Source organism: Salarias fasciatus, unplaced genomic scaffold (assembly GCF_902148845.1).
Source record: "Salarias fasciatus unplaced genomic scaffold, fSalaFa1.1, whole genome shotgun sequence".
In the NCBI taxonomy this organism is placed as follows: Eukaryota; Metazoa; Chordata; class Actinopteri; order Blenniiformes; family Blenniidae; genus Salarias; species Salarias fasciatus.
In genome coordinates, this window is record NW_021941231.1 from 89,597 (window position 1) to 112,616 (window position 23,020).

General features: G+C 59.8%; 1 protein-coding gene across 1 annotated transcript in view; it reads right to left on the reverse strand.

The window, feature by feature from the left end:
- wwc1 (WW and C2 domain containing 1) overlaps positions 1-23,020 on the reverse strand; it is a 46,583-nt gene continuing 23,563 nt past the window's right edge. Inside the window, exons 8-22 of the mRNA XM_030086611.1 lie at positions 19,801-19,871; positions 19,452-19,715; positions 19,052-19,141; positions 16,256-16,845; positions 15,765-15,876; positions 13,319-13,486; positions 11,964-12,156; positions 10,673-10,807; positions 10,448-10,605; positions 9,156-9,315; positions 8,915-9,085; positions 8,752-8,844; positions 7,849-8,079; positions 7,405-7,523; positions 1-136 (exon numbers count right to left, since the gene is read on the reverse strand). Of these exons, the coding sequence (XP_029942471.1) occupies positions 70-136; positions 7,405-7,523; positions 7,849-8,079; positions 8,752-8,844; positions 8,915-9,085; positions 9,156-9,315; positions 10,448-10,605; positions 10,673-10,807; positions 11,964-12,156; positions 13,319-13,486; positions 15,765-15,876; positions 16,256-16,845; positions 19,052-19,141; positions 19,452-19,715; positions 19,801-19,871 (2,622 nt within the window). The 3' untranslated portion in view covers positions 1-69. The remainder of the gene's footprint in view (positions 137-7,404; positions 7,524-7,848; positions 8,080-8,751; positions 8,845-8,914; positions 9,086-9,155; positions 9,316-10,447; positions 10,606-10,672; positions 10,808-11,963; positions 12,157-13,318; positions 13,487-15,764; positions 15,877-16,255; positions 16,846-19,051; positions 19,142-19,451; positions 19,716-19,800; positions 19,872-23,020) is intronic.

The window sequence follows — 23,020 nt, forward strand, 5'->3', positions numbered from 1 at the left end:
AGATGGAAGCTAGCTGACTTCTACTTTGTCTCTCAGGCGGATCAGCAGGACAAACACTTTGAAATGTTTCTACACATCGTGAGACGGCAGGTCCGGGACGCAGCGCCGCGGCCGCGTGAAGAACGCCATCTTCTCCCTGCACAGGAAGTCAGGACAGGAAGTCAGGACACAGGACGTCAGGACAGGAAGTCAGGACACAGGACGTCAGGACAGGAAGTCAGGACAGGAAGTCAGGACACAGGAAGTCAGGACACAGGAAGTCAGGACACAGGAAGTCAGGACAGGAAGTCAGGGACACAGGAAGTCAGGACACAGGAAGTCAGGACAGGAAGTCAGGACAGGAAGTCAGGACAGGAAGTCAGGACACAGGAAGTCAGGACACAGGAAGTCAGGACAGGAAGTCAGGACACAGGAAGTCAGGACAGGAAGTCAGGACAGGAAGTCAGGACAGGAAGTCAGGACACAGGAAGTCAGGACAGGAAGTCAGGACAGGAAGTCAGGACACAGGAAGTCAGGACAGGAAGTCAGGACAGGAAGTCAGGACACAGGAAGTCAGGACAGTAAGTCAGGACAGGAAGTCAGGACAGGAAGTCAGGACACAGGAAGTCAGGACAGGAAGTCAGGACAGCAAGTCAGGACACAGGACGTCAGGACAGGAAGTCAGGACAGGAAGTCAGGACACAGGACGTCAGGACAGGAAGTCAGGACAGCAAGTCAGGACAGGAAGTCAGGACACAGGAAGTCAGGACAGGAAGTCAGGACAGGAAGTCAGGACAGGAAGTCAGGACACAGGACGTCAGGACAGGAAGTCAGGACAGGAAGTCAGGACAGGAAGTCAGGACACAGGAAGTCAGGACAGGAAGTCAGGACAGGACGTCAGGACAGGAAGTCAGAACAGGAAGTCAGGACACAGGAAGTCAGGACAGGAAGTCAGGACAGGAAGTCAGGACACAGGACGTCAGGACAGGAAGTCAGGACAGGAAGTCAGGACACAGGAAGTCAGGACAGGAAGTCAGGACAGGAAGTCAGGACAGGAAGTCAGGACAGAAAGTCAGGACACAGGAAGTCAGGACAGAAAGTCAGGACAGGAAGTCAGGACACAGGAAGTCAGCTGGTGGCTACATGCTAGCTAGTGGCTACATGCTAGCTCGTGGCTCCATAGGGGTGTGCGATATGACGATATAAGATCGTTAAGGATTATAACGTCAGGACGATCTCATAAATCAGAAAGATCGTTAAATCGTCAGCACGTTCTCCTCCTCCTTCTTTTTTCACCTAATAGTTTTTGGAGTGATGATGTTACCTGAAAGCCTCAGATAATATTAGCTAAATGTTCCCTCCAGCTCAGTTCTCCTCATACATGATAGATACAAGCAGAGCAACATGAACGATGGTTTGAAAAAAAAAAACCAAAAAAAACGCAGCCAGAGCTGCATTCAGGACGCAAAGGCAGCAAACAGCGAGCAGAGCGCTGTGGAGCTGCTGCTGGGTGGAGGCTGGGTGGAGGCTGGGTGGAGGCTGGGTGGAGGCTGGGAGGGGGCTGGGTGGAGGCTGGGTGGAGGCTGGGTGGAGGCTGGGAGGAGGCTGGGTGGAGGCTGGGTGGAGGCTGTGTGGAGGCTGGGAGGAGGCTGGGTGGAGGCTGGGAGGGGGCTGGGTGGAGGCTGTGTGGAGGCTGGGTGGAGGCTGGGAGGGGGCTGGGTGGAGGCTGGGAGGAGGCTGGGTGGAGGCTGGGTGGAGGCTGGGAGGAGGCTGGGAGGAGGCTGGGTGGAGGCTGGAGGGGGCTGGGAGGGGGCTGGGTGGGAGGCTGGGAGGGGGCTGGGTGGAGGCTGGGAGGGGGCTGGGTGGAGGCTGGGTGGAGGCTGGGTGGAGGCTGGGAGGAGGCTGGGTGGAGGCTGGGAGGAGGCTGGGTGGAGGCTGGGTGGAGGCTGGGAGGAGGCTGGGTGGAGGCTGTGTGGAGGCTGGGAGGAGGCTGGGAGGGAGGCTGGGTGGAGGCTGGGAGGAGGCTGGGAGGGGGCTGGGTGGAGGCTGGGAGGGGGCTGGGTGGAGGCTGGGAGGGGCTGGGTGGAGGCTGGGTGGAGGCTGGGTGGAGGCTGGGAGGAGGCTGGGTGGAGGCTGGGTGGAGGCTGGGTGGAGGCTGTGTGGAGGCTGGGTGGAGGCTGGGTGGAGGCTGGGAGGAGGATGGGAGGAGGCTGGGTGGAGGCTGGGAGGAGGCTGGGTGGAGGCTGGGAGGAGGCTGGGTGGAGGCTGTGTGGAGGCTGGGAGGAGGCTGGGTGGAGGATGGGTGGAGGCTGGGAGGAGGCTGGGTGGAGGCTGGGTGGAGGCTGTGTGGAGGCTGTGTGGAGGCTGGGAGGAGGCTGGGTGGAGGCTGTGTGGAGGCTGGGAGGAGGCTGGGTGGAGGATGGGTGGAGGCTGGGAGGAGGCTGGGTGGAGGCTGGGAGGAGGCTGTGTGGAGGCTGTGTGGAGGCTGGGAGGAGGCTGGGTGGAGGCTGGGTGGAGGCTGTGTGGAGGCTGTGTGGAGGCTGGGAGGAGGCTGGGTGGAGGCTGGGTGGAGGCTGGGAGGAGGCTGGGAGGAGGCTGGGTGGAGGATGGGTGGAGGCTGGGTGGAGGCTGTGTGGAGGCTGGGTGGAGGCTGGGAGGAGGCTGGGTGGAGGCTGGGTTGGAGGCTGGTGGAGGCTGGGAGGAGGCTGGGTGGAGGCTGGGTGGAGGCTGGGTGGAGGCTGGGGAGGAGGCTGGGTGGAGCTGGGTGGAGGCTGGGAGGAGGCTGGGTGGAGGCGGGAGGAGGCTGGGTGGGGCTGGGAGGAGGCTGGGAGGGGGCTGGGTGGAGGCTGGGTGGAGGCTGGGTGGAGGCTGGGTGGCGGCTGTGTGGAGGCTGGGAGGAGGCTGGGTGGAGGATGGGAGGGGGCTGGGTGGAGGCTGGGTGGAGGCTGGGAGGGGGCTGGGTGGAGGCTGGGTGGAGGGCTGTGTGGAGGCTGGGAGGAGGCTGGGTGGAGGCTGGGAGGGGGCTGGGTGGAGGCTGGGTGGAGGCTGTGTGGAGGCTGGGAGGAGGCTGGGTGGAGGCTGGGAGGGGCTGGGTGGAGGCTGGGTGGAGGCTGTGTGGAGGCTGGGAGGAGGCTGGGTGGAGGCTGGGAGGAGGCTGGGTGGAGGCTGGGAGGAGGCTGGGAGGAGGCTGTGTGGAGGCTGGGTGGAGGCTGGGTGGAGGCTGGGAGGAGGCTGGGTGGAGGCTGGGAGGAGGCTGGGTGGAGGATGGGAGGAGGCTGGGTGGAGGATGGGTGGAGGCTGGGTGGAGGCTGTGTGGAGGCTGGGAGGAGGCTGGGTGGAGGCTGGGAGGAGCTGGTGGAGGATGGGTTGGAGGCTGGGTGGAGGCGTGTGGAGGCTGGGTGGAGGCTGGGAGGAGGCTGGGTGAGGCTGGGAGGAGGCTGGGTGGAGGCTGGGTGGAGGCTGGGTGGAGGCTGGGTGGAGGATGGGTGGAGGCTGGGTGGAGGCTGGGTGGAGGCTGGTGGAGGGCTGGGTGGAGGCTGTGTGGAGGCTGGGGTGGAGGCTGGGTGGAGGATGGAGAGGCTGGGTGGAGGCTGGGTGGAGGCTGTGTGGAGGCTGGGAGGAGGCTGGGTGGAGGCTGGGAGGAGGCTGGGTGGAGATGGGTGGAGGCTGGTGGAGGCTGTGTGGAGGCTGGGTGGAGGCTGGGAGGAGGCTGGGTGGAGGCTGGGAGGAGGCTGGGTGGAGGCTGGGAGGAGGCTGGGTGGAGGATGGGAGGAGGCTGGGTGGAGGATGGGTGGAGGCTGGGTGGAGGCTGTGTGGAGGCTGGGAGGAGGCTGGGTGGAGGCTGGGAGGAGGCTGGGTGGAGGATGGGTGGAGGCTGGGTGGAGGCTGTGTGGAGGCTGGGTGGAGGCTGGGAGGAGGCTGGGTGGAGGCTGGGAGGAGGCTGGTGGAGGCTGGGTGGAGGCTGGGTGGAGGCTGTGTGGAGGCTGGGTGGAGGCTGGGAGGAGGCTGGGTGGAGGCTGGGAGGAGGCTGGGTGGAGGCTGGGAGGAGGCTGGGTGGAGGCTGGGAGGAGGCTGGGTGGAGGATGGGTGGAGGCTGGGTGGAGGCTGTGTGGAGGCTGGGTGGAGGCTGGGAGGAGGCTGGGTGGAGGCTGGGAGGAGGCTGGGTGGAGGATGGGTGGAGGCTGGGTGGAGGCTGTGTGGAGGCTGGGTGGAGGCTGGGAGGAGGCTGGGTGGAGGCTGGGTGGAGGCTGGGAGGAGGCTGGGTGGAGGATGGGTGGAGGCTGGGTGGAGGCTGTGTGGAGGCTGGGTGGAGGCTGGGAGGAGGCTGGGTGGAGGATGGGTGGAGGCTGGGTGGAGGCTGTGTGGAGGCTGGGTGGAGGCTGGGAGGAGGCTGGGTGGAGGCTGGGTGGAGGCTGGGAGGAGGCTGGGAGGAGGCTGGGTGGAGGCTGTGTGGAGGCTGGGAGGAGGCTGGGTGGAGGCTGGGAGGAGGCTGGGAGGAGGCTGGGAGGAGGCTGGGTGGAGGCTGTGTGGAGGCTGTGTGGAGGCTGGGTGGAGGCTGGGAGGAGGCTGGGAGGAGGCTGGGTGGAGGCTGGGTGGAGGCTGGGTGGAGGCTGGGAGGAGGCTGGGTGGAGGCTGGGTGGAGGCTGGGTGGAGGCTGTGTGGAGGCTGGGAGGAGGCTGGGTGGAGGCTGGGTGGAGGCTGGGAGGAGGCTGGGAGGAGGCTGGGTGGAGGATGGGTGGAGGCTGGGTGGAGGCTGTGTCAGACAGAGCTGGTTTACAGCAGCAGTACAGGATCTACAAGAGATCAGTCGCCATAGAAACACCCCAACAAGCTGGAGGGAGAGACGCTGAAGCTAGCACCGATGCTAATGCTAGCTAGCGAGCTACCGCTAGCAGTTCACAAGCTAGCATGAGGGATTTTATATACAACAAATCACAGAAATGTGAAAAGACACTTAGTGAACACACCATCAAGCTAACAGCTGAAACGACCCTTCAGTCTGATCACTAGTGGAACGTCTGGTTTAATGGGACGATGAGGGGCTGTTTTCAGTGGAGACAGAGCCCTCTAGTGGTCAGATAGCGCAACTATTAACGCTGTATCCCATGAAAACTGCTTAAAAGCTATTTGATGTGTTTAGTTTTTTGTGTTACAAAAGTGTACTTTATTGTAAGTTCGAACTACACTGAAAAGTATGTGCATGTCAGGCTGTGGAGTGGCTCTGTGGAACAGTCTGGACCCAGAAATAAAACCAAGTAGCAACATAAATCTGTTTAAAAAAAAGTACAAAAAATATTTCTTAATAAGTACATGGAGGAGGAAGTCTGGAACTCTGGACGATGAGAACAAATGGTGTTGAGTGTTATACATATAGTGGAAATTGATATATTGCTGTTATACTGTAGTTATATTATAATTATTCTGTTATATAGTATATATTTATGGGGATAAGTATATGGTATGTGTGGGTATATATTATGTATTTATAGGGATATCTGCACGGTATATGTATACATATATTATGTGATGTCCTATGATGTATGATTTTAAAACTTGTTAATAGTTAAAAAGGGGGAGGAATCTCTAAAAAGTGTTTACTTCTTCCTACTCCTTTTTTCGAACTGTGCTGTTATGTTGTTTTTTTTGTTTTTTTTTGTTTTTTTTGTTTTTTTCTTTTTCCTTGATTTGCATTAACTTTCCTTTTTATCTTTTTTCTTTTTATACATGTTCGAAATAAATAAATTCATTCGTTCAATTCATTCATTCATTCATTGTTCATTATCTTTTACCTCATTTTTAAAAGGAGATAAAAGTTTAGATCTCTGAACAAAAAATGTTCTGAAGCAGCTGTGTTATTCACTCAGGTTATAGATGTTAAAGTTAAATTGTTTTTGTTCTGAATTGTTGCCCTTTAAGAGGCAACCAGCTAAGTTTGCATTTTTATTGACCCTTTTTAATAATCTATTTGGTGTGTTTAGTTTTTGTGTTGCAAAATTGCACTCTGCTGCTGTTCATTAAATTGTCTTTTTTTTTCTTTTAGGGTTTTACATGTTTAAATACATTTTATACGTTTTATATGTTTAACATTGTGGAAAAAATGGTCAAACTTGCAAATTAGTCTAGAAAAATCAATATAAAAAAGAATCGTGATAAAATCATGATCGTGATATTAATTTTAAAAAATCGTGATATGACATTTTTGCCATATCGCCCACCCCGATGGCTACATGCTAGCTAGTGGCTACATGTGAGTTAGTGGCTATATGCTAGCTAGTGGCTACATGCTAGCTAGTGGCTACAGGTCAGCTAGTGGCTATATGCTAGCTAGTGGCTACAGGTCAGCTAGTGGCTATATGCTAGCTAGTGGCTACAGGTCAGCTAGTGGCTATATGCTAGCTAGTGGCTACAGGTCAGCTAGTGGCTACATGCTAGCTGGTGGCTACAGGTCAGCTAGTGGCTACATGCTAGCTGGTGGCTACAGGTCAGCTAGTGGCTACATGCTAGCTGGTGGCTACAGGTCAGCTAGTGGCTACATGCTAGCTGGTGGCTACAGGTCAGCTAGTGGCTACATGCTAGCTAGTGGCTACATGCTAGCTAGTGGCTACAGGTCAGCTAGTGGCTATATGCTAGCTAGTGGCTACAGGTCAGCTAGTGGCTACATGCTAGCTGGTGGCTACAGGTCAGCTAGTGGCTACATGCTAGCTGGTGGCTACAGGTCAGCTAGTGGCTACATGCTAGCTGGTGGCTACAGGTCAGCTAGTGGCTACAAGTTAGCTAGTGGCTACATGTCAGCTAGTGGCTACATGCTAGCTGGTGGCTACAGGTCAGCTAGTGGCTACAAGTTAGCTAGTGGCTACATGTTAGCTAGTGGCTACAGGTCAGCTAGTGGCTACAGGTCAGCTAGTGGCTACATGTTAGCTAGTGGCTACAGGTTAGCTAGTGGCTACATGCTAGCTGGTGGCTACAGGTCAGCTAGTGGCTACAAGTTAGCTAGTGGCGACATGTTAGCTAGTGGCTACAAGTTAGCTAGTGGCTACATGTTAGCTAGTGGCTACAGGTTAGCTAGTGGCTACATGCTAGCTGGTGGCTACATGTGAGTTAGTGGCTATATGCTAGCTAGTGGCTACAGGTTAGCTAGTGGCTACATGCTAGCTGGTGGCTACATGTGAGTTAGTGGCTATATGCTAGCTAGTGGCTACATGTTAGCTAGTGGCTACAAGTTAGCTAGTGGCTACATGTTAGCTAGTGGCTACAGGTTAGCTAGTGGCTACATGCTAGCTGGTGGCTACATGTGAGTTAGTGGCTATATGCTAGCTAGTGGCTACATGTTAGCTAGTGGCTACAGGTCAGCTAGTGGCTGCAAGCTAGCTAGTTGCTACATGCTAGCTAGTGGCTAACTGCTAGCCAGTGCTGGTGTCTCCTCACCTGAACGTCTGCACCTCGGGGACTTCTTTGCAGCTTTGTCCTCGGATCTTGTGGACGTCCCTGGCGGCGGCTCTCATCATCTTCTCCACCCGTCTCTCCTGCTGCTGCTCCTCCGGAGTCTGGACACCACAGGACAGACAGGAGGACATCAGGACAGACAGGAGGACACCAGGACAGACAGGAGGACATCAGGACAGACAGGAGGACACCAGAACAGACAGGAGGACACCAGGACAGACAGGAGGACACCAGAACAGACAGGAGGACACCAGGACAGACAGGAGGACATCAGGACAGACAGGAGGACACCACAGGACAGACAGGAGGACACCACAGGACAGACAGGAGGACACCAGGACAGACAGGAGGACAACAGGACAGACAGAACATGTTGAGTCCAGACCAGAGCTGGTCCTGGTCCTGGTCCTGGTCCTGGTCCCTCACCTGTCTCTCGACCGTCCTCAGCAGCAGTCGGAACCTGTCGTCCTCCTGGACCCAGTCCGGCAGGTCCCGCTGGTTCTGCTGCCGGGCCGTCTCCAGCTCCGTCTTCAGCTCCCTCAGGACCCGGATCTCCCGAGCCAGCCGGGCCTGCCGGGTCCGGGACACCTGCAGGTCCAGCTCCAGGTCCAGGGAGGTCCTCAGGAGGCCGTCCAGACCTCGGACCTGAATCGGAGGCTGGGAGAGACAAGAAGAGGACAACGGCTCTGTCAGGGTCTGACGGGGGACTCTGGGACCTGGTAGTGGACTCTGGGACCTGGTAGTGGACTCTGGGACCTGGTAGTGGACTCTGGGACCTGGTAGTGGACTCTGGGACCTGGTAGTGGACTCTGAACTCTGGGACCTGGTAGTGGACTCTGGGACCTGGTAGAGGACTCTGGGACCTGGTAGTGGACTCTGGGACCTGGTAGAGGACTCTGGGACCTGGTAGTGGACTCTGGGACCTGGTAGAGGACTCTGGGACCTGGACTCTGGGACTTGGTGGGTCATCCAGGAAGACTACAGAGTCCAGCAGTTAGAACGTCTGTAGGAAGGGTCAGCGAGAGAACCCAGACCCTGATCCTGACCCAGATCCAGACCCTGATCCTAATCTAGACCCAGACCCTGATCCTGATCCAGACCCTGATCCAGACCCAGACCCAGTCCAGGTCCCAGCAGCGGGTCTTCAGGACTTCGGTCTGAATCCGAATTGAAACGTTGAATCATCGACTTTTCAAACTCGACCAATCAGATCAGAGTCCACCTGAGTCGGAGCTTCTGGCTCTGGAGAACCTCCTCAGCCGGTCTCCTGCAGTTCCTGGACGTGTCTCGAGGTCAGAGGTCAGAGGTCGGAGGTCAGAGGAGTCCTACCTTCTTGGCCCTGACGCTGCGTCTCTCCGAGGCGTTGCGGACGAACGGGGACTTCCTGGACAGGGTGGAGCTGTCGCTGTCACTGCGGTTGATCTGCCGAGGAAACCCGACGTGAGGAACCTCGCTTCCGCCGCCCGGGTCAAAGGTCAAAGGTTCCACGTACCCTGCAGACGTACTGGCTCTGGGGGCCCGGGGAGAAGGTCTTGGACCGGATGATGGTGCTGCCCCTCATGAGGCCGCTTTGCCGGTGCTGCTTGGGCCGCACCGCCGGGCGCCCGGTCCCGGTCCCGGTCCCGGTCCCGGTCCCGGTCCCGGTGCTGGTCTGCTTGTTGACCTGGACCCAGACAGAACCCTCATGCCTCAGGAGCTCCCGGTCGACGGGAAAACCTGGACGGCACCGGTACCTTCTCCGCTATGGGGGCTGTCACCGGACCAGGACCAGTTTTAGGCTCCGCCTCTTTCGCCTCCCATTGGCTGTTGTCCAGAAAGGACTCCTCCTCTTCCTCTGGGGGTTCCGCCCCCTCAGGAGGAACGTCCTCAAATCCGTCCAGAGGGTCTCCAGGCCTGAAGCAAGTTTATTACTGAACAAAGTACTGAACAACCTGCAGCAGAACCTGCAGCAGAACCTACAGAAGAACCTACAGCTGATGACCTGCAGCAGAACCTGCAGAAGAACCTACAGCAGAACCTACAGCTGATGACCTGCAGCAGAACCTGCAGAAGAACCTACAGCAGAACCTACAGCTGATGACCTGCAGCAGAACCTGCAGAAGAACCTACAGCAGAACCTACAGCTGATGACCTGCAGCAGAACCTGCAGAAGAACCTACAGCAGAACCTACAGCTGATGACCTGCAGCAGAACCTGCAGAAGAACCTACAGCAGAACCTACAGCTGATGACCTGCAGCAGAACCTACAGAAGAACCTACAGAAGAACCTGCAGCTGATGACCTGCAGCAGAACCTGCAGAAGAACCTACAGCTGATGACCTGCAGCAGAACCTGCAGAAGAACCTACAGCTGATGACCTGCAGCAGAACCTGCAGAAGAACCTACAGCAGAACCTACAGCTGATGACCTGCAGCAGAACCTACAGAAGAACCTACAGCTGATGACCTGCAGCAGAACCTACAGAAGAACCTACAGCTGATGACCTGCAGCAGAACCTACAGAAGAACCTACAGCAGAACCTACAGAAGAACCTGCAGCAGAACCTGCAGAAGAACCTACAGCAGAACCTGCAGAAGAACCTGCAGCAGAACCTACAGAAGAACCTGCAGCAGAACCTACAGCAGAACCTACAGCAGAACCTGCAGAAGAACCTGCAGCAGAACCTGCAGAAGAACCTGCAGCAGAACCTGCAGAAGAACCTGCAGCAGAACCTACAGAAGAACCTGCAGCAGAACCTGCAGAAGAACCTACAGCAGAACCTACAGAAGAACCTGCAGCAGAACCTACAGCAGAACCTGCAGCAGAACCTACAGCAGAACCTGCAGCAGAACCTGCAGCAGAACCTACAGCAGAACCTGCAGCAGAACCTGCAGCAGAACCTGCAGCAGAACCTCAGAGGTTCTGCCAGCAGGACGGCTGCAGCTGCTAAGGAGACAGAGGTGCTAACAGCTGTTAGCATTGCTAATCTGTAAGGAGACTACCAGGAGTTGTGACTCCAGCAGCGACGGTCTTCCTCCTGTCTCACCATTCGTCTCCTCCTTCTTCCTCGTCTTCCTCCTCCTCTTCCTCCTCTTCCTCCTCTTCCTCCTCTTCCTCCTCCTCTTCCTCCTCTTCCTCCTCCTCTTCTTCTTCTTCTTCTAGAGAATCTGCAGCGGCGACTCTGTGACTTCCTGAAACTCCGGTCTGGAAAACACACATCGCTCTCACTCCGCTGTCTGTCTGTCACCAGTTCCCATGTGTAGATCCAGACCTGGTCCCGGTCCTGGTTCTGGTCCGAGTCACTGCTGTGGATCTCTGACATGTGGACCGGACTCAGCAGGTTAAACCACCTGGAAACCCTCTGTGGAGAGCAGCCCAGGTCGGCCAGGCTGACCTGAGCCCCGGCCTGGGGGGGGACAGGACGGGGACAGCACAGGGACGGGGACAGGACGGGGACAGGACGGGGACAGCACAGGGACGGGGACAGGACCGGGACAGGACGGGGACAGGACGGAGACAGGATGGGGACAGGACGGGGACAGCACAGGGACAGGACGGGGACAGGACAGGGACAGGACGGAGACAGGACGGGGACAGGACGGGGACAGGACGGGGACAGGACGGGGACAGCACAGGGACAGGACGGGGACAGCACAGGGACGGGGACAGGACGGGGACAGGACGGAGACAGCACAGGGACGGGGACAGGACGGGGACAGCACAGGGACGGGGACAGGACCGGGACAGGACGGGGACAGGACGGAGACAGGATGGGGACAGGACGGGGACAGCACAGGGACAGGACGGGGACAGGACAGGGACAGGACGGAGACAGGACGGGGACAGGACGGGGACAGGACGGGGACAGCACAGGGACAGGACGGGGACAGGACGGGGACAGGACGGGGACAGGACAGGGACAGGACGGGGACAGGACGGAGACAGGACGGGGACAGGACGGGACAGCACAGGGACAGGACGGGGACAGGACGGGGACAGGACGGGGACAGGACGGGGACAGGACGGGGACAGCACAGGGACAGCACAGGGACAGGACGGAGACAGGACGGGGACAGCATGGGGACAGGACGGGGACAGCACAGGGACAGGACGGAGACAGGACGGGGACAGGACGGGGACAGGACGGGGACAGGACGGGGACAGGACGGAGACAGGACGGGGACAGGACGGGGACAGGACGGAGACAGGACGGAGACAGGACGGGGACAGGACGGAGACAGGACGGGGACAGGACGGGGACAGGACGGAGACAGGACGGGGACAGGACGGGGACAGGACGGAGACAGGACGGGGACAGGACGGGGACAGGACGGAGACAGGACGGAGACAGGACGGGGACAGGACGGAGACAGGACGGAGACAGGACGGGGACAGGACGGAGACAGGACGGGGACAGGACGGGGACAGGACGGAGACAGGACGGGGACAGGACGGGGACAGGACGTCTCATTAGTTGAAGACTCTCCATCAGGAGTTTTTAACGATCTGAGTTTTGTCCTGCTGACGGTCTCATGAGGACACCGAGGACACTGCCGTCTCACCACACACTCCTCATGGCCCGTCCTGCCGGTCTTGCAGACGTCCACTCTCAGTGTCTTCTGCCGCAGGGCATTGTGGGAAATGTGCATGCCGAACAGCTCGTTGAAGGACGCCGTGTCCCCCGGCAGCGAGCCGCGTGTCCTGAAGAGACAGGGGACGGCCCGGACGCAAGGGACGACGGCCAGGCGGACGTACCTGCGGGACAGACCGGGACAGTCAGAGTCCCTCACCTCGTCCAGCGCTCTGCTGACTGGGGACAGACTGGGGACAGACTGGGGACAGACGGGACAACTGGGGACGGCTGAAGACCTGACTGTCAGCTGTCTTCTGTCCTCAGGACAAAAAACCAGGAACCTGACTCTGAACAAGACGTCAAGAGAACCTGGACCAGTCCAGGTCCAGGTCTACAGTCAGGGGGGTCCAGGTCTACGGTCAGGGTGGGGGGGTCCAGGTCTACAGTCAGGGTGGGGGGGTCCAGGTCTACAGTCAGGGTGGGGGGGTCCAGGTCTACGGTCAGGGGGGGGGTCCAGGTCTACAGTCAGGCTGCGGGGGTCCAGGTCTACAGTCAGGGGGGTCCAGGTCTACGGTCAGGGGGGTCCAGGTCTACAGTCAGGCTGCGGGGGTCCAGGTCTACAGTCAGGGGGGTCCAGGTCTACAGTCAGGCTGCGGGGGTCCAGGTCTACAGTCAGGGTGGGGGGGTCCAGGTCTACAGTCAGGGGGGTCCAGGTCTACAGTCAGGGGGGTCCAGGTCTACGGTCAGGGGGGGGGTCCAGGTCTACAGTCAGGGGGGTCCAGGTCTACGGTCAGGGGGGGGTCCAGGTCTACAGTCAGGCTGCGGGGGTCCAGGTCTACAGTCAGGCTGCGGGGGTCCAGGTCTACGGTCAGGGGGGGGTCCAGGTCTACAGTCAGGGGGGTCCAGGTCTACAGTCAGGCTGCGGGGGTCCAGGTCTACAGTCAGGGTGGGGGGGTCCAGGTCTACGGTCAGGGGGGGGTCCAGGTCTACAGTCGGGGGGGTCCAGGTCTACGGTGAGGGGGGGGTCCAGGTCTACAGTCAGGCTGCGGGGGTCCAGGTCTACAGTGGTCTACGGTCAGGGGGGTCCAGGTCTACAGTAAGGGGGGGTCCAGGTCTACAGTGGTCTACGGTCAGGGGGGGGTCCAGGTCTACAGTGGTCTACAGTCAGGGGGGGGGTCCAGGTCTACAGTGGTCTACGGTCAGGGGGGTCCAGGTCTACAGTAAGGGGGGGTCCAGGTCTACAGTAAGGAGGGGTCCAGGTCTACAGTGGTCTACAGTCAGGCGGGGGTCCAGGTCTACAGTCAGGGGGGACATGGGGGACACGGGGGACAGACGGGTCCTCACAGGCGCTGGTCCCCCGGCAGACCGAGGACGCTGCAGTTGCTCAGCTGCAGGACGGAGACGCTGAAGCGCTGGTCTCTGGACTCGTACCGGAACCCGAGCTGGACCCGGGAGCAACTGGGGGACAAGCGGTCCTCACAGGAGGACAGCAGGTCTGCAGGGACGCCCGGTCTGGAGACAGACAGAGACAGAGGGACGGCAGATCATCATCTGTCTCCAGGTGGGACGGGGGCGATGGACATGAGTCTCATCGGGGACGGACTGTCTCCCATGACGGGCTGGGGACAGAGGACAGACCACAGGGGACAGAGACGGACAAAGGCTGTGTGGTCTGAAAAGACAGCAGCAGGAGGACAGCAGGAGGACAGGAGGACAGCAGGAGGACAGGAGGACAGCAGGAGGACAGCAGGAGGACAGCAGGACAGCAGGAGGACAGCAGAACAGCAGGAGGACAGGGTTCTCCAGGGTTCTCTGAGGGTCTTGTGTCCCCCGTCCTGTTGGACTGTATATCGTTGGACTGAAGTCTTTTACTGTCAAACAGGTTTTAGTCTCACAGCAGGAAGACGCCGAGGTGCCTGCTGCCTTTATTTGAGACTGCAGGACCGGACCGGGACTGGACCAGGACAGGAACGGGACAGGACCGGGACAGGACCCGGACCGGAACGGGACAGGACCGGGACAGGACCGGGACAGGACCCGGACCGGACCGGGACAGGAACGGGACAGGACCGGGACAGGACCCGGACCGGACCGGGACAGTTCCGGGACAGGACCAGGACAGGACCAGGACAGGACCGGGACAAAAACGGGACAGGACCGGGACAGGACCGGGACAGGACCGGGACAGGACCGGGACAGGACCGGGACAGGACTGGGACATGACCAGGACAGGACCGGGACAAAAACGGGACAGGACCGGGACAGGACTGGGACAAGACCGGGACAAGACCGGGACAGGACCGGGACATGACCGGGACAGGACCAAGACAGGACCGGGACTGGGACAGGACCAGGACAGGACCGGGACCGGCACGCTCAGAGGGAAAGAAAGCAAGAGAGAGAGAGTGAGAGAGGGGGAGAGAGACAGAGAGACAGAGCGAGCAAGAGAGAGAGAGAGAGGGAGAGAGACAGAGAGAGAGAGAGGGAGGGAGGGAGAGAGACAGAGAGAGCAAGAGAGGGGGGGTAGCATGACATATATGAATCCTCAATACGATGCCCCATGTGACGGAGCAGAACCAAAACTCCGCTAACACACAGACTGACAGCTAGCAGCTAACAGCTAACACACACAGGCTGACAGCTAGCAGCTAACACACACAGGCTGACAGCTAGCAGCTAGCAGCTAACACACACAGGCTGACAGCTAGCAGCTAGCAGCTAACACACACAGACTGACAGCTAGCAGCTAGCAGTTAACACACACAGACTGACAGCTAGCAGCTAGCAGCTAACACACACAGGCTGACAGCTAGCTAACAGCTAACACACACAGGCTGACAGCTAGCAGCTAACAGCTAGCAGCTAACACACACAGGCTGACAGCTAGCAGCTAACAGCTAGCAGCTAACACACACACTGATAGCTAGCAGCTAACAGCTAACACACACAGGCTGACAGCTAGCAGCTAACAGCTAGCAGCTAACACACACAGACTGATAGCTAGCAGCTAACAGCTAGCAGCTAACACACACAGACTGATAGCTAGCAGCTAACAGCTAACACACACAGACTGACAGCTAACAGCTACCAGCTAACACACACAGGCTGACAGCTAGCAGCTAACAGCTAACACACAAAGACTGACAGCTAACAGCTAGCAGCTAACACACACAGGCTGACAGCTAACAGCTAGCAGCTAACACACAAAGACTGACAGCTAACAGCTAGCAGCTAACACACAAAGACTGACAGCTAACAGCTAGCAGCTAACACACACAGGCTGACAGCTAGCAGCTAACAGCTAACACACACAGGCTGACAGCTAGCAGCTAACAGCTAACACACAAAGACTGACAGCTAACAGCTAGCAGCTAACACACAAAGACTGACAGCTAACAGCTAACACACAAAGACTGACAGCTAACAGCTAGCAGCTAACACACACAGGCTGACAGCTAACAGCTAACACACACAGGCTGACAGCTAGCAGCTAACAGCTAACACACAAAGACTGACAGCTAACAGCTAGCAGCTAACACACAAAGACTGACAGCTAACAGCTAACAGCTAACACACAAAGACTGACAGCTAACAGGTAGCAGCTAACAGCTAACACACAGACTGACAGCTAACAGCTAACAGCTAACACACAAAGACTGACAGCTAACAGGTAGCAGCTAACAGCTAACACACACAGACTGACAGCTAACAGGTAGCAGCTAACAGCTAACACACACAGACTGACAGAACCAGAACAGTGTTTTTTCTCCGGCGGTTCTGGAGGGTCTACCTGCGTTCCGGCGGTTCGTACACGCCGCTGTCAGCCGCCACCGACTCGTCGGATGCTGCTGAGGCCACGCCCAGCCTCTCGGGTCCCGCCCCCAGCAGCCGGGGGGCGGAGTCTAGACGGAACAGAGAGTGTCATTCAGCTGGAGACGGACGTGTTTCCACAGCAGCAGCGGAACGCGGCTGAAGAACCTGCTGCTGGTTCCTGGAGGGACTTCTGCTTGTTGGGTCTCTGGTCCCGGCAGCCCCCCTCCCCCCAGCCTGAAGTCCCCCACAGCCCCCCTGCTCAGAGACCAGGGCCCTGCTGTCCTCACACCCGTCAGGTTCTTGGAACCGTTCTTCAAAGTTCTGCTGATCAGTTCCTGAGGAGCAGGTTCTGGACCAACAGACCCAGGTCCTGAACACCCAGTAAGTTCTGAGGTTCGCCTGAGAGGAACGGGTCAAGAACCATGAGGGTTCTACTGAGGGTTCTACTGAGGAACCGCTTCTGGTTACCTGGACCCTCGTCTCTCTGCGGGTTCTGGTTCTGCTCCTCCTCCAGGTTGAGCTCCAGCTTGGCCAGCCTGCCGTGCAGCTCCAGGTCCTGGTCCAGGTCCTGGTCCTGGTCCTGGTCCGGCGCCCCCATCAGGAGGCTGGAGGTGGAGACCAGCGGGGAGCAGGGCGGGGACAGCGAGGACAGGGAGGACCGGGGGGACAGGGAGCTGACGGAGCGAGTCTCTGACAGACGGAGGGTCTGGACCCTGGACCCCCCCGCGGCCCCGCCCCCGGCCCCGCCCCCCGGCCCGGCCCCGCCCCCAGGGGCCCCGGCCAGGGGGCCCGGCGCCACCTCGTTCTCATGGATGGTGGTGATGGAGCTGGGCGGCCGGTAGCCCCCCTGACCCCCCTGACCCCCCTGACCCCCCTCCTGCAGGAGGCTCTCCAGCAGGTTCTGGAGGTCCGGGTCCGCCAGGTCCGGCTGGTCCAGGATCAGGTCCAGGCTGAGAGACGACCCGGAGCCCAGGCTGGACGTGGCCAGAGACCCCCGGCTGGACGTCAGAGACCCCCGACTGCTGCCCGAGGAGCAGGACAGGGTGCTGGAGGACAGGCTGGGGGGACGGGGGGAGGATGGGGGGACAGGGGGGACGGGGGGATGGGGGGATGGGGGGATGGGGTGGAGGACAGGGGGCCAGGGGGATGGGGGGACCGGGGATGGGGGGACGGGGGGAAACGGGGGATGGGGGGGACAGGGGGGATGGGGGAGGACGGGGGGGGGAACGGGGGATGGGGGGGACCGAGGGATAGGGGACACGGGGGACAGGGGACGGGGTGGAGGACGGGGAGGACGGGGGGGATGGGGTGGAGGACAGGGGGACAGGGGGATGGGGGGACCGGGGACGGGGGGATGGGGGGAAATCAAACAGGAAACATTAAAACAATGACCCCCCCTTCCCACTGCAGCGAACAACCGGCCTCTAGGCTCCGCCCCCTCCGCCTGCAGACCCGGGTCTCGCCGCGGCGCTGCGCTTTCCTGCACTGATGGCGTCCCACACTGATGACATCATCAGCGTGACGGAGCACAGCGACAGTAAAAAATAAGCAGAACACACACTGCACCTGAACGCCCCCCATCCCCAACCCCGACCCCGTCCCCGACCCCGTCCCCGACCCCGACCCCGTCCCCGTCCCCGTCCCTGACCCCGACCCCGACCCCGTCCCTGACCCCGACCCCGACCCCGTCCCCGTCCCCGACCCCGTCCCCGACCCCATCCCCGACCCCGTCCCCGTCCCCGTCCCCGACCCCGACCCCGTCCCCGTCCCCGACCCCGTCCCCGTCCCCGTCCCCGACCCCGTCCCCGTCCCCATCCCCAACCCCGACCCCGTCCCCGACCCCGTCCCCGACCCCGTCCCCGACCCCGTCCCCGACCCCGTCCCCGACCCCTCAGTCCCTACAGAGCTGGACCACAGAGTGGACTTTACAGTCTGTTGGGATTCGGACTCGCAGCTCCCTACTTTTCCCCTCAGCGCTGATCACGTGACCCCCGGCCGCTACCTTGGTAACCATGGTAACCATGGTAACCAGATGTTCAGTAATACATATATTTTTTAATGTCTCTTATTCTGCATTTTCCTTTCCTGTCGTCTTTCTGATCTCTGAAGAATAAATTAAAATATATCATTCAATTATTCGCGGCTGCTCTTCTGCCATTTTGCTGGAGATTCACAATGCACCATGGGTAAAACTGGGCCGTCCAGGGACAATCGATGCCAACTACTTTTCAAGATGCATTGTGGGAAATTTCGAGGGCCCTTCTTTTTTGCTATCTGGACATTTGGACAGCCTTAGAGATGTGTTCACTACGTAGTGTCCTGTAGAAGACGGTGTGGACGTTGGGACACAGCCGCCGTCCCGGTCAGCTGAGGACGAGTGTCCTCTTCCTGGATCAGGAGCTCTCTGGTCTCCTGTCCTGCAGTGCTGGTCTCACGCTGTGTCCACAAGCAACAGCTAGCGCGCTAATGTATCCAGGCTAATGTAGCCACACTAACATTGCACCGCTAAGGTAGCCATGCTAACATAGCCACGCTAACATAGCCACGCTAACATAGCCACGCTGCGGTAACGTCATCACGTAAGTTACCGGAAGTGTCCCTCCCACTAAAAGCCGGTAGCAGCGAGCCGTTAAAAACCCGGGTCTGAATGCTGATGGAACCCTTTAGTCTGCTAGCCAGTGTTAGCGGGTGCTAGCCGGTGTTAGCGGGTGTTAAAGGGTGTCAGCGGGTGTTAGCTGGTGCTAGCGGGTGTTAGCGGGTGCTAGCCGGTGCTAGCGGGTGTTAAAGGGTGTCAGCGGGTGTTAGCTGGTGCTAGCGGGTGTTAGCGGGTGCTAGCCGGTGCTAGCGGGTGTTAAAGGGTGTCAGCGGGTGTTAGCTGGTGCTAGCGGGTGTTAGCCGGTGCTAGCGGGTGTTAAAGGGTGTTAGCGGGTGCTAGCCGGTGCTAGCGGGTGTTAAAGGGTGTCAGCGGGTGTTAGCCGGTGCTAGCGGGTGTTAGCCGGTGCTAGCGGGTGTTAGCCGGTGCTAGCGGGTGTTAGCCGGTGCTAGCGGGTGTTAGCCGGTGCTAGCGGGTGTTAGCCGGTGCTAGCGGGTTTCCTGGCCGGTGGAAAAGGGGCTAAAAAGTCTTTTCTTTCTTTAGAAGTTTAGAAGAACTGGACTAAATTTGTCTGAAGTTGAAATGAAAGAACAGACGGAGACTCTGGATGTAAGAAGTCTTCAGTTGGACATTTAGAGTCCAGAGACGGACGTCTTCAGGAGGACACTCACCTCTTCAGCTGAGACTGAAGAGACGAGGCGAGACGGACCGTCTCCTCCAGCTCCCTCACCAGCTGCTTCCTCCGGCAGTGGAGACGCAGCCTGGGATGGACAGGGACACGGGGACGTCAGGGACGGACAGGGACGGGGGACGTCAGGGACGGACAGGGACGGGGGACGAGGGACAGGGGACGTCAGGGACGGACAGGGACGGGGGACGAGGGACAGGGGACGTCAGGGACGGACAGGGACAGGGGACGTCAGGGACGGACAGGGACACGGGGACATCAGGGACGGACAGGGACAGGGGGACGTCGGGGACGGACAGGGACAAGAGGAGGAAGCTGAGACTCCCCTGTCCCTCTCCGGTCCACGCCGGTCCCTGCTGGACCTGGGGACGGGTCGGGCTCACCTCTCGGTCAGGGCCTTGCTCTGGTGGTCCCTGGCGGTCTGCAGGTCCCTCTCCAGGCGTTTCCTCTGGTTCTCCAGCTGGCGGGCCCGGTCCGGGTCCGGGTCCGGGTCCGGGTCCGGGTCCCGGCGGGGCCCGGAGTACTGCAGCTCCTTCAGCAGCTCCTCCTTCTCGCTGATCAGGATCAGGCGGTCCCGCTCCGGGTCCAGCAGCCCCGGCCACGCCTCGCGGTCCAGCCCGGCGATCTGCACCTCGAGGTCGGAGATCCTGAGGACCAGAACCGCACGCGGTCTGAGGAGGACCCGAGGACCCGAGGACCCGGGGACCTGAGGACCCAGGACCAGAAGCTCACCTCCTCCGGGCCTCCTCCAGGTTCAGGCTCAGCCGGACCTTCTCCGCCAGCCTGTTGGGCTTCGTCAAGAACTGAGAGACGGAACGTAGAGAACCAGAGAGAACCAGAGAGAACCAGAGAGAACCGCATCAGACACTGGAGGACCAGAGAGGGGGGGTCTGCTCAGGTGGGGGTCTGCTTGCTGGGCTCACGGCTCAGAAATCAGATTTGTGGTCTTGGTTCCGGCAGACCGGCCGGAGCCTCGCCGCCTCAGAGCAGGAACCGTTCAGGAGCTGAAAACAGTCCGGAGCTCAGCGGGTCGCAACGTCCACGGAGAACCCGACGGTGGCCGACCCCGCCCACAACCCCCCGACTCCGCCCCCTGGCACCATATATGGGCATGCAGATGAGCTCATGAATGAAATGTGGGTACAGTAGAGGGCGCCGCGGACCGGGCGGAGGACGAGTCCAGAGATGAAGATTTTAATGACATTCGGCGGGTTGAGGTTGAAGCTCTCAAATATAAAAAAAAATAAAAAAAAAAATCAACATTTTAAATCTTATTCCAAACGTAAAAACACGAACGAAAACGATAGAAAAACACTTTTGGATCAGCAGTGAGCAGAATCATGGCGTTCACCGTTTAATCCCACATCCAGCAGCGTCACGCAGCTTTTCCTCTCCAGGCGATCCGCGTCTCGCTGCAGAGCACCAGAGGCGCCGCCGCGCCGCAGGCGAGGCGCCGCCGCAGGCGAGGCGCCGCCGCAGGCGAGGCGAGGCGCCGCCGCAGGCGAGGCGAGGCGAGGTGCCGCCGCAGGCGAGGCGAGGCGCCGCCGCCGCAGGCGAGGCGAGGCGCCGCCGCAGGAGGATCTGCCGTGGAGGTCGGAGCTGATGCCTCCACACGGCAGAAACACCTTAAAACAGCTTGACATGAAAATGTAGCAAATGGGTTCCACAGTGTGACCGAGCGTCCAGGCTTCATCAGAACGGTTCTGCCTCCGGAGTCAACAGGCTCTGAAGCAGAACGATGCAACGTTTTCACCACAATAAAGGTTTTTCAGAATCCCTGTCGGTGCTTTACCGCGCTGCAGCACACAGAGGCTGAGAACCCGGGAGATAGGGGCCGAGGGTCTGAGGGTCTGAGGGGCCGAGGGTCTGAGGGTCTGAGGGGCCGAGGGTCTGAGGGGCCGAGGGTCAGAGGGGCCGAGGGTCAGAGGGGCCGAGGGTCTGAGGGGCCGAGGGTCTGAGGGTCTGAGGGGCCGAGGGTCTGAGGGTCTGAGGGTCTGAGGGGCCGAGGGTCTGAGGGTCTGAGGGGCCGAGGGTCTGAGGGTCTGAGGGTCTGAGGGGCCGAGGGTCTGAGGGGCCGAGGGTCTGAGGGTCTGAGGGTCTGAGGGTCTGAGGGGCCGAGGGTCTGAGGGTCTGAGGGTCTGAGGGTCTGAGGGGCCGAGGGGCCGAGGGTCTGAGGGGCCAAGGGTCTGAGGGTCTGAGGGGCCGAGGGTTTGAGGGTCTGAGGGGCCGAGGGTCTGAGGGGCCGAGGGTCTGAGGGGCCGAGGGTCTGAGGGTCTGAGGGGCCGAGGGTCTGAGGGGCCGAGGGTCTGAGGGGCCGAGGGTTTGAGGGTCTGAGGGGCCGAGGGTCTGAGGGTCTGAGGGGCCGAGGGTCTGAGGGGCCGAGGGTCTGAGGGTCCGAGGGTTTGAGGGTCTGAGGGGCCGAGGGTCTGAGGGGCCGAGGGTCTGAGGGGCCGAGGGTCTGAGGGTCTGAGGGTCCGAGGGTCTGAGGGGCCGAGGGTCTGAGGGTCCGAGGGTCTGAGGGTCCGAGGGTCTGAGGGTCCGAGGGTCTGAGGGTCTGAGGGTCTGAGGGTCTGAGGGACGCCAACTACATAAAGTTAAATGAAGGTTCCACGGAGGACGACCGACACCCAGAATAAACAGGAACTGGAAGAACTGATAGAAAAACAAAAACAGAACATCTGATACTGATAAGGCTCAACGCTGCAGGGTTCTGGAGGGTCTGCAGGGTCTGGAGGGTCTGCAGGGTCTGAAGGGTCTGGAGGGTCTGCAGGGTCTGGAGGGTCTGCAGGGTCTGCAGGGTTCTGGAGGGTCTGCAGGGTCTGGAGGGTCTGCAGGGTCTGAAGGGTCTGGAGTGTCTGGAGGGTCTGCAGGGTCTGCAGGGTTCTGGAGGGTCTGGAGGGTCTGCAGGGTTCTGGAGGGTCTGCAGGGTCTGGAGGGTCTGCAGGGTTCTGGAGGGTCTGGAGGGTCTGCAGGGTCTGGAGGGTCTGCAGGGTTCTGGAGGGTCTGCAGGGTCTGCAGGGTCTGCAGGGTTCTGGAGGGTCTGGAGGGTCTGCAGGGTCTGCAGGGTTCTGGAGGGTCTGGAGGGTCTGCAGGGTCTGCAGGGTTCGGGAGGGTCTGCAGGGTCTGGAGGGTCTGCAGGGTCTGAAGGGTCTGGAGTGTCTGGAGGGTCTGCAGGGTCTGGAGGGTCTGCAGGGTTCTGGAGGGTCTGCAGGGTCTGGAGGGTCTGCAGGGTCTGCAGGGTTCTGGAGTGTCTGGAGTGTCTGGAGGGTCTGCAGGGTTCTGGAGGGTCTGCAGGGTTCTGGAGGGTCTGCAGGGTTCTGGAGGGTCTGGAGGGTCTGCAGGGTTCTGGAGGGTCTGCAGGGTCTGGAGGGTCTGCAGGGTTCTGGAGGGTCTGGAGGGTCTGCAGGGTCTGGAGGGTCTGCAGGGTTCTGGAGGGTCTGCAGGGTATGCAGGGTTCTGGAGGGTCTGGAGGGTCTGCAGGGTTCTGGAGGGTCTGCAGGGTTCTGGAGGGTCTGGAGGGTCTGCAGGGTTCTGGAGGGTCTGGAGGGTCTGGAGGGTCTGCAGGGTCTGGAGGGTCTGGAGGGTCTGCAGGGTCTGGAGGGTCTGGAGGGTCTGCAGGGTCTGGAGGGTCTGCAGGGTTCTGGAGGGTCTGGAGGGTCTGGAGGGTCTGCAGGGTCTGGAGGGTCTGGAGGGCCAGACGGCAGGAGTGTGATGAGGGTCTCAGCAGGGTCAAGGGTCAGATGTCACTAGCATGTCAGGGGGGCACCTGGAGGAAGAGGAGGAAGAGGAAGACCGACATTCTGTCCATAAAGGTTCTGAACAGAACCGGAGCCAAAGTTCAGTCCTGCTGGAGTCCAACATGAACCAGGACCAGGTCCAATGTCATGTGGACCAGAGTCCTGCTGCGGTCCTGCAGAGACCGGGCGGCCCTGAACCAGGAGCCCTGGACTCC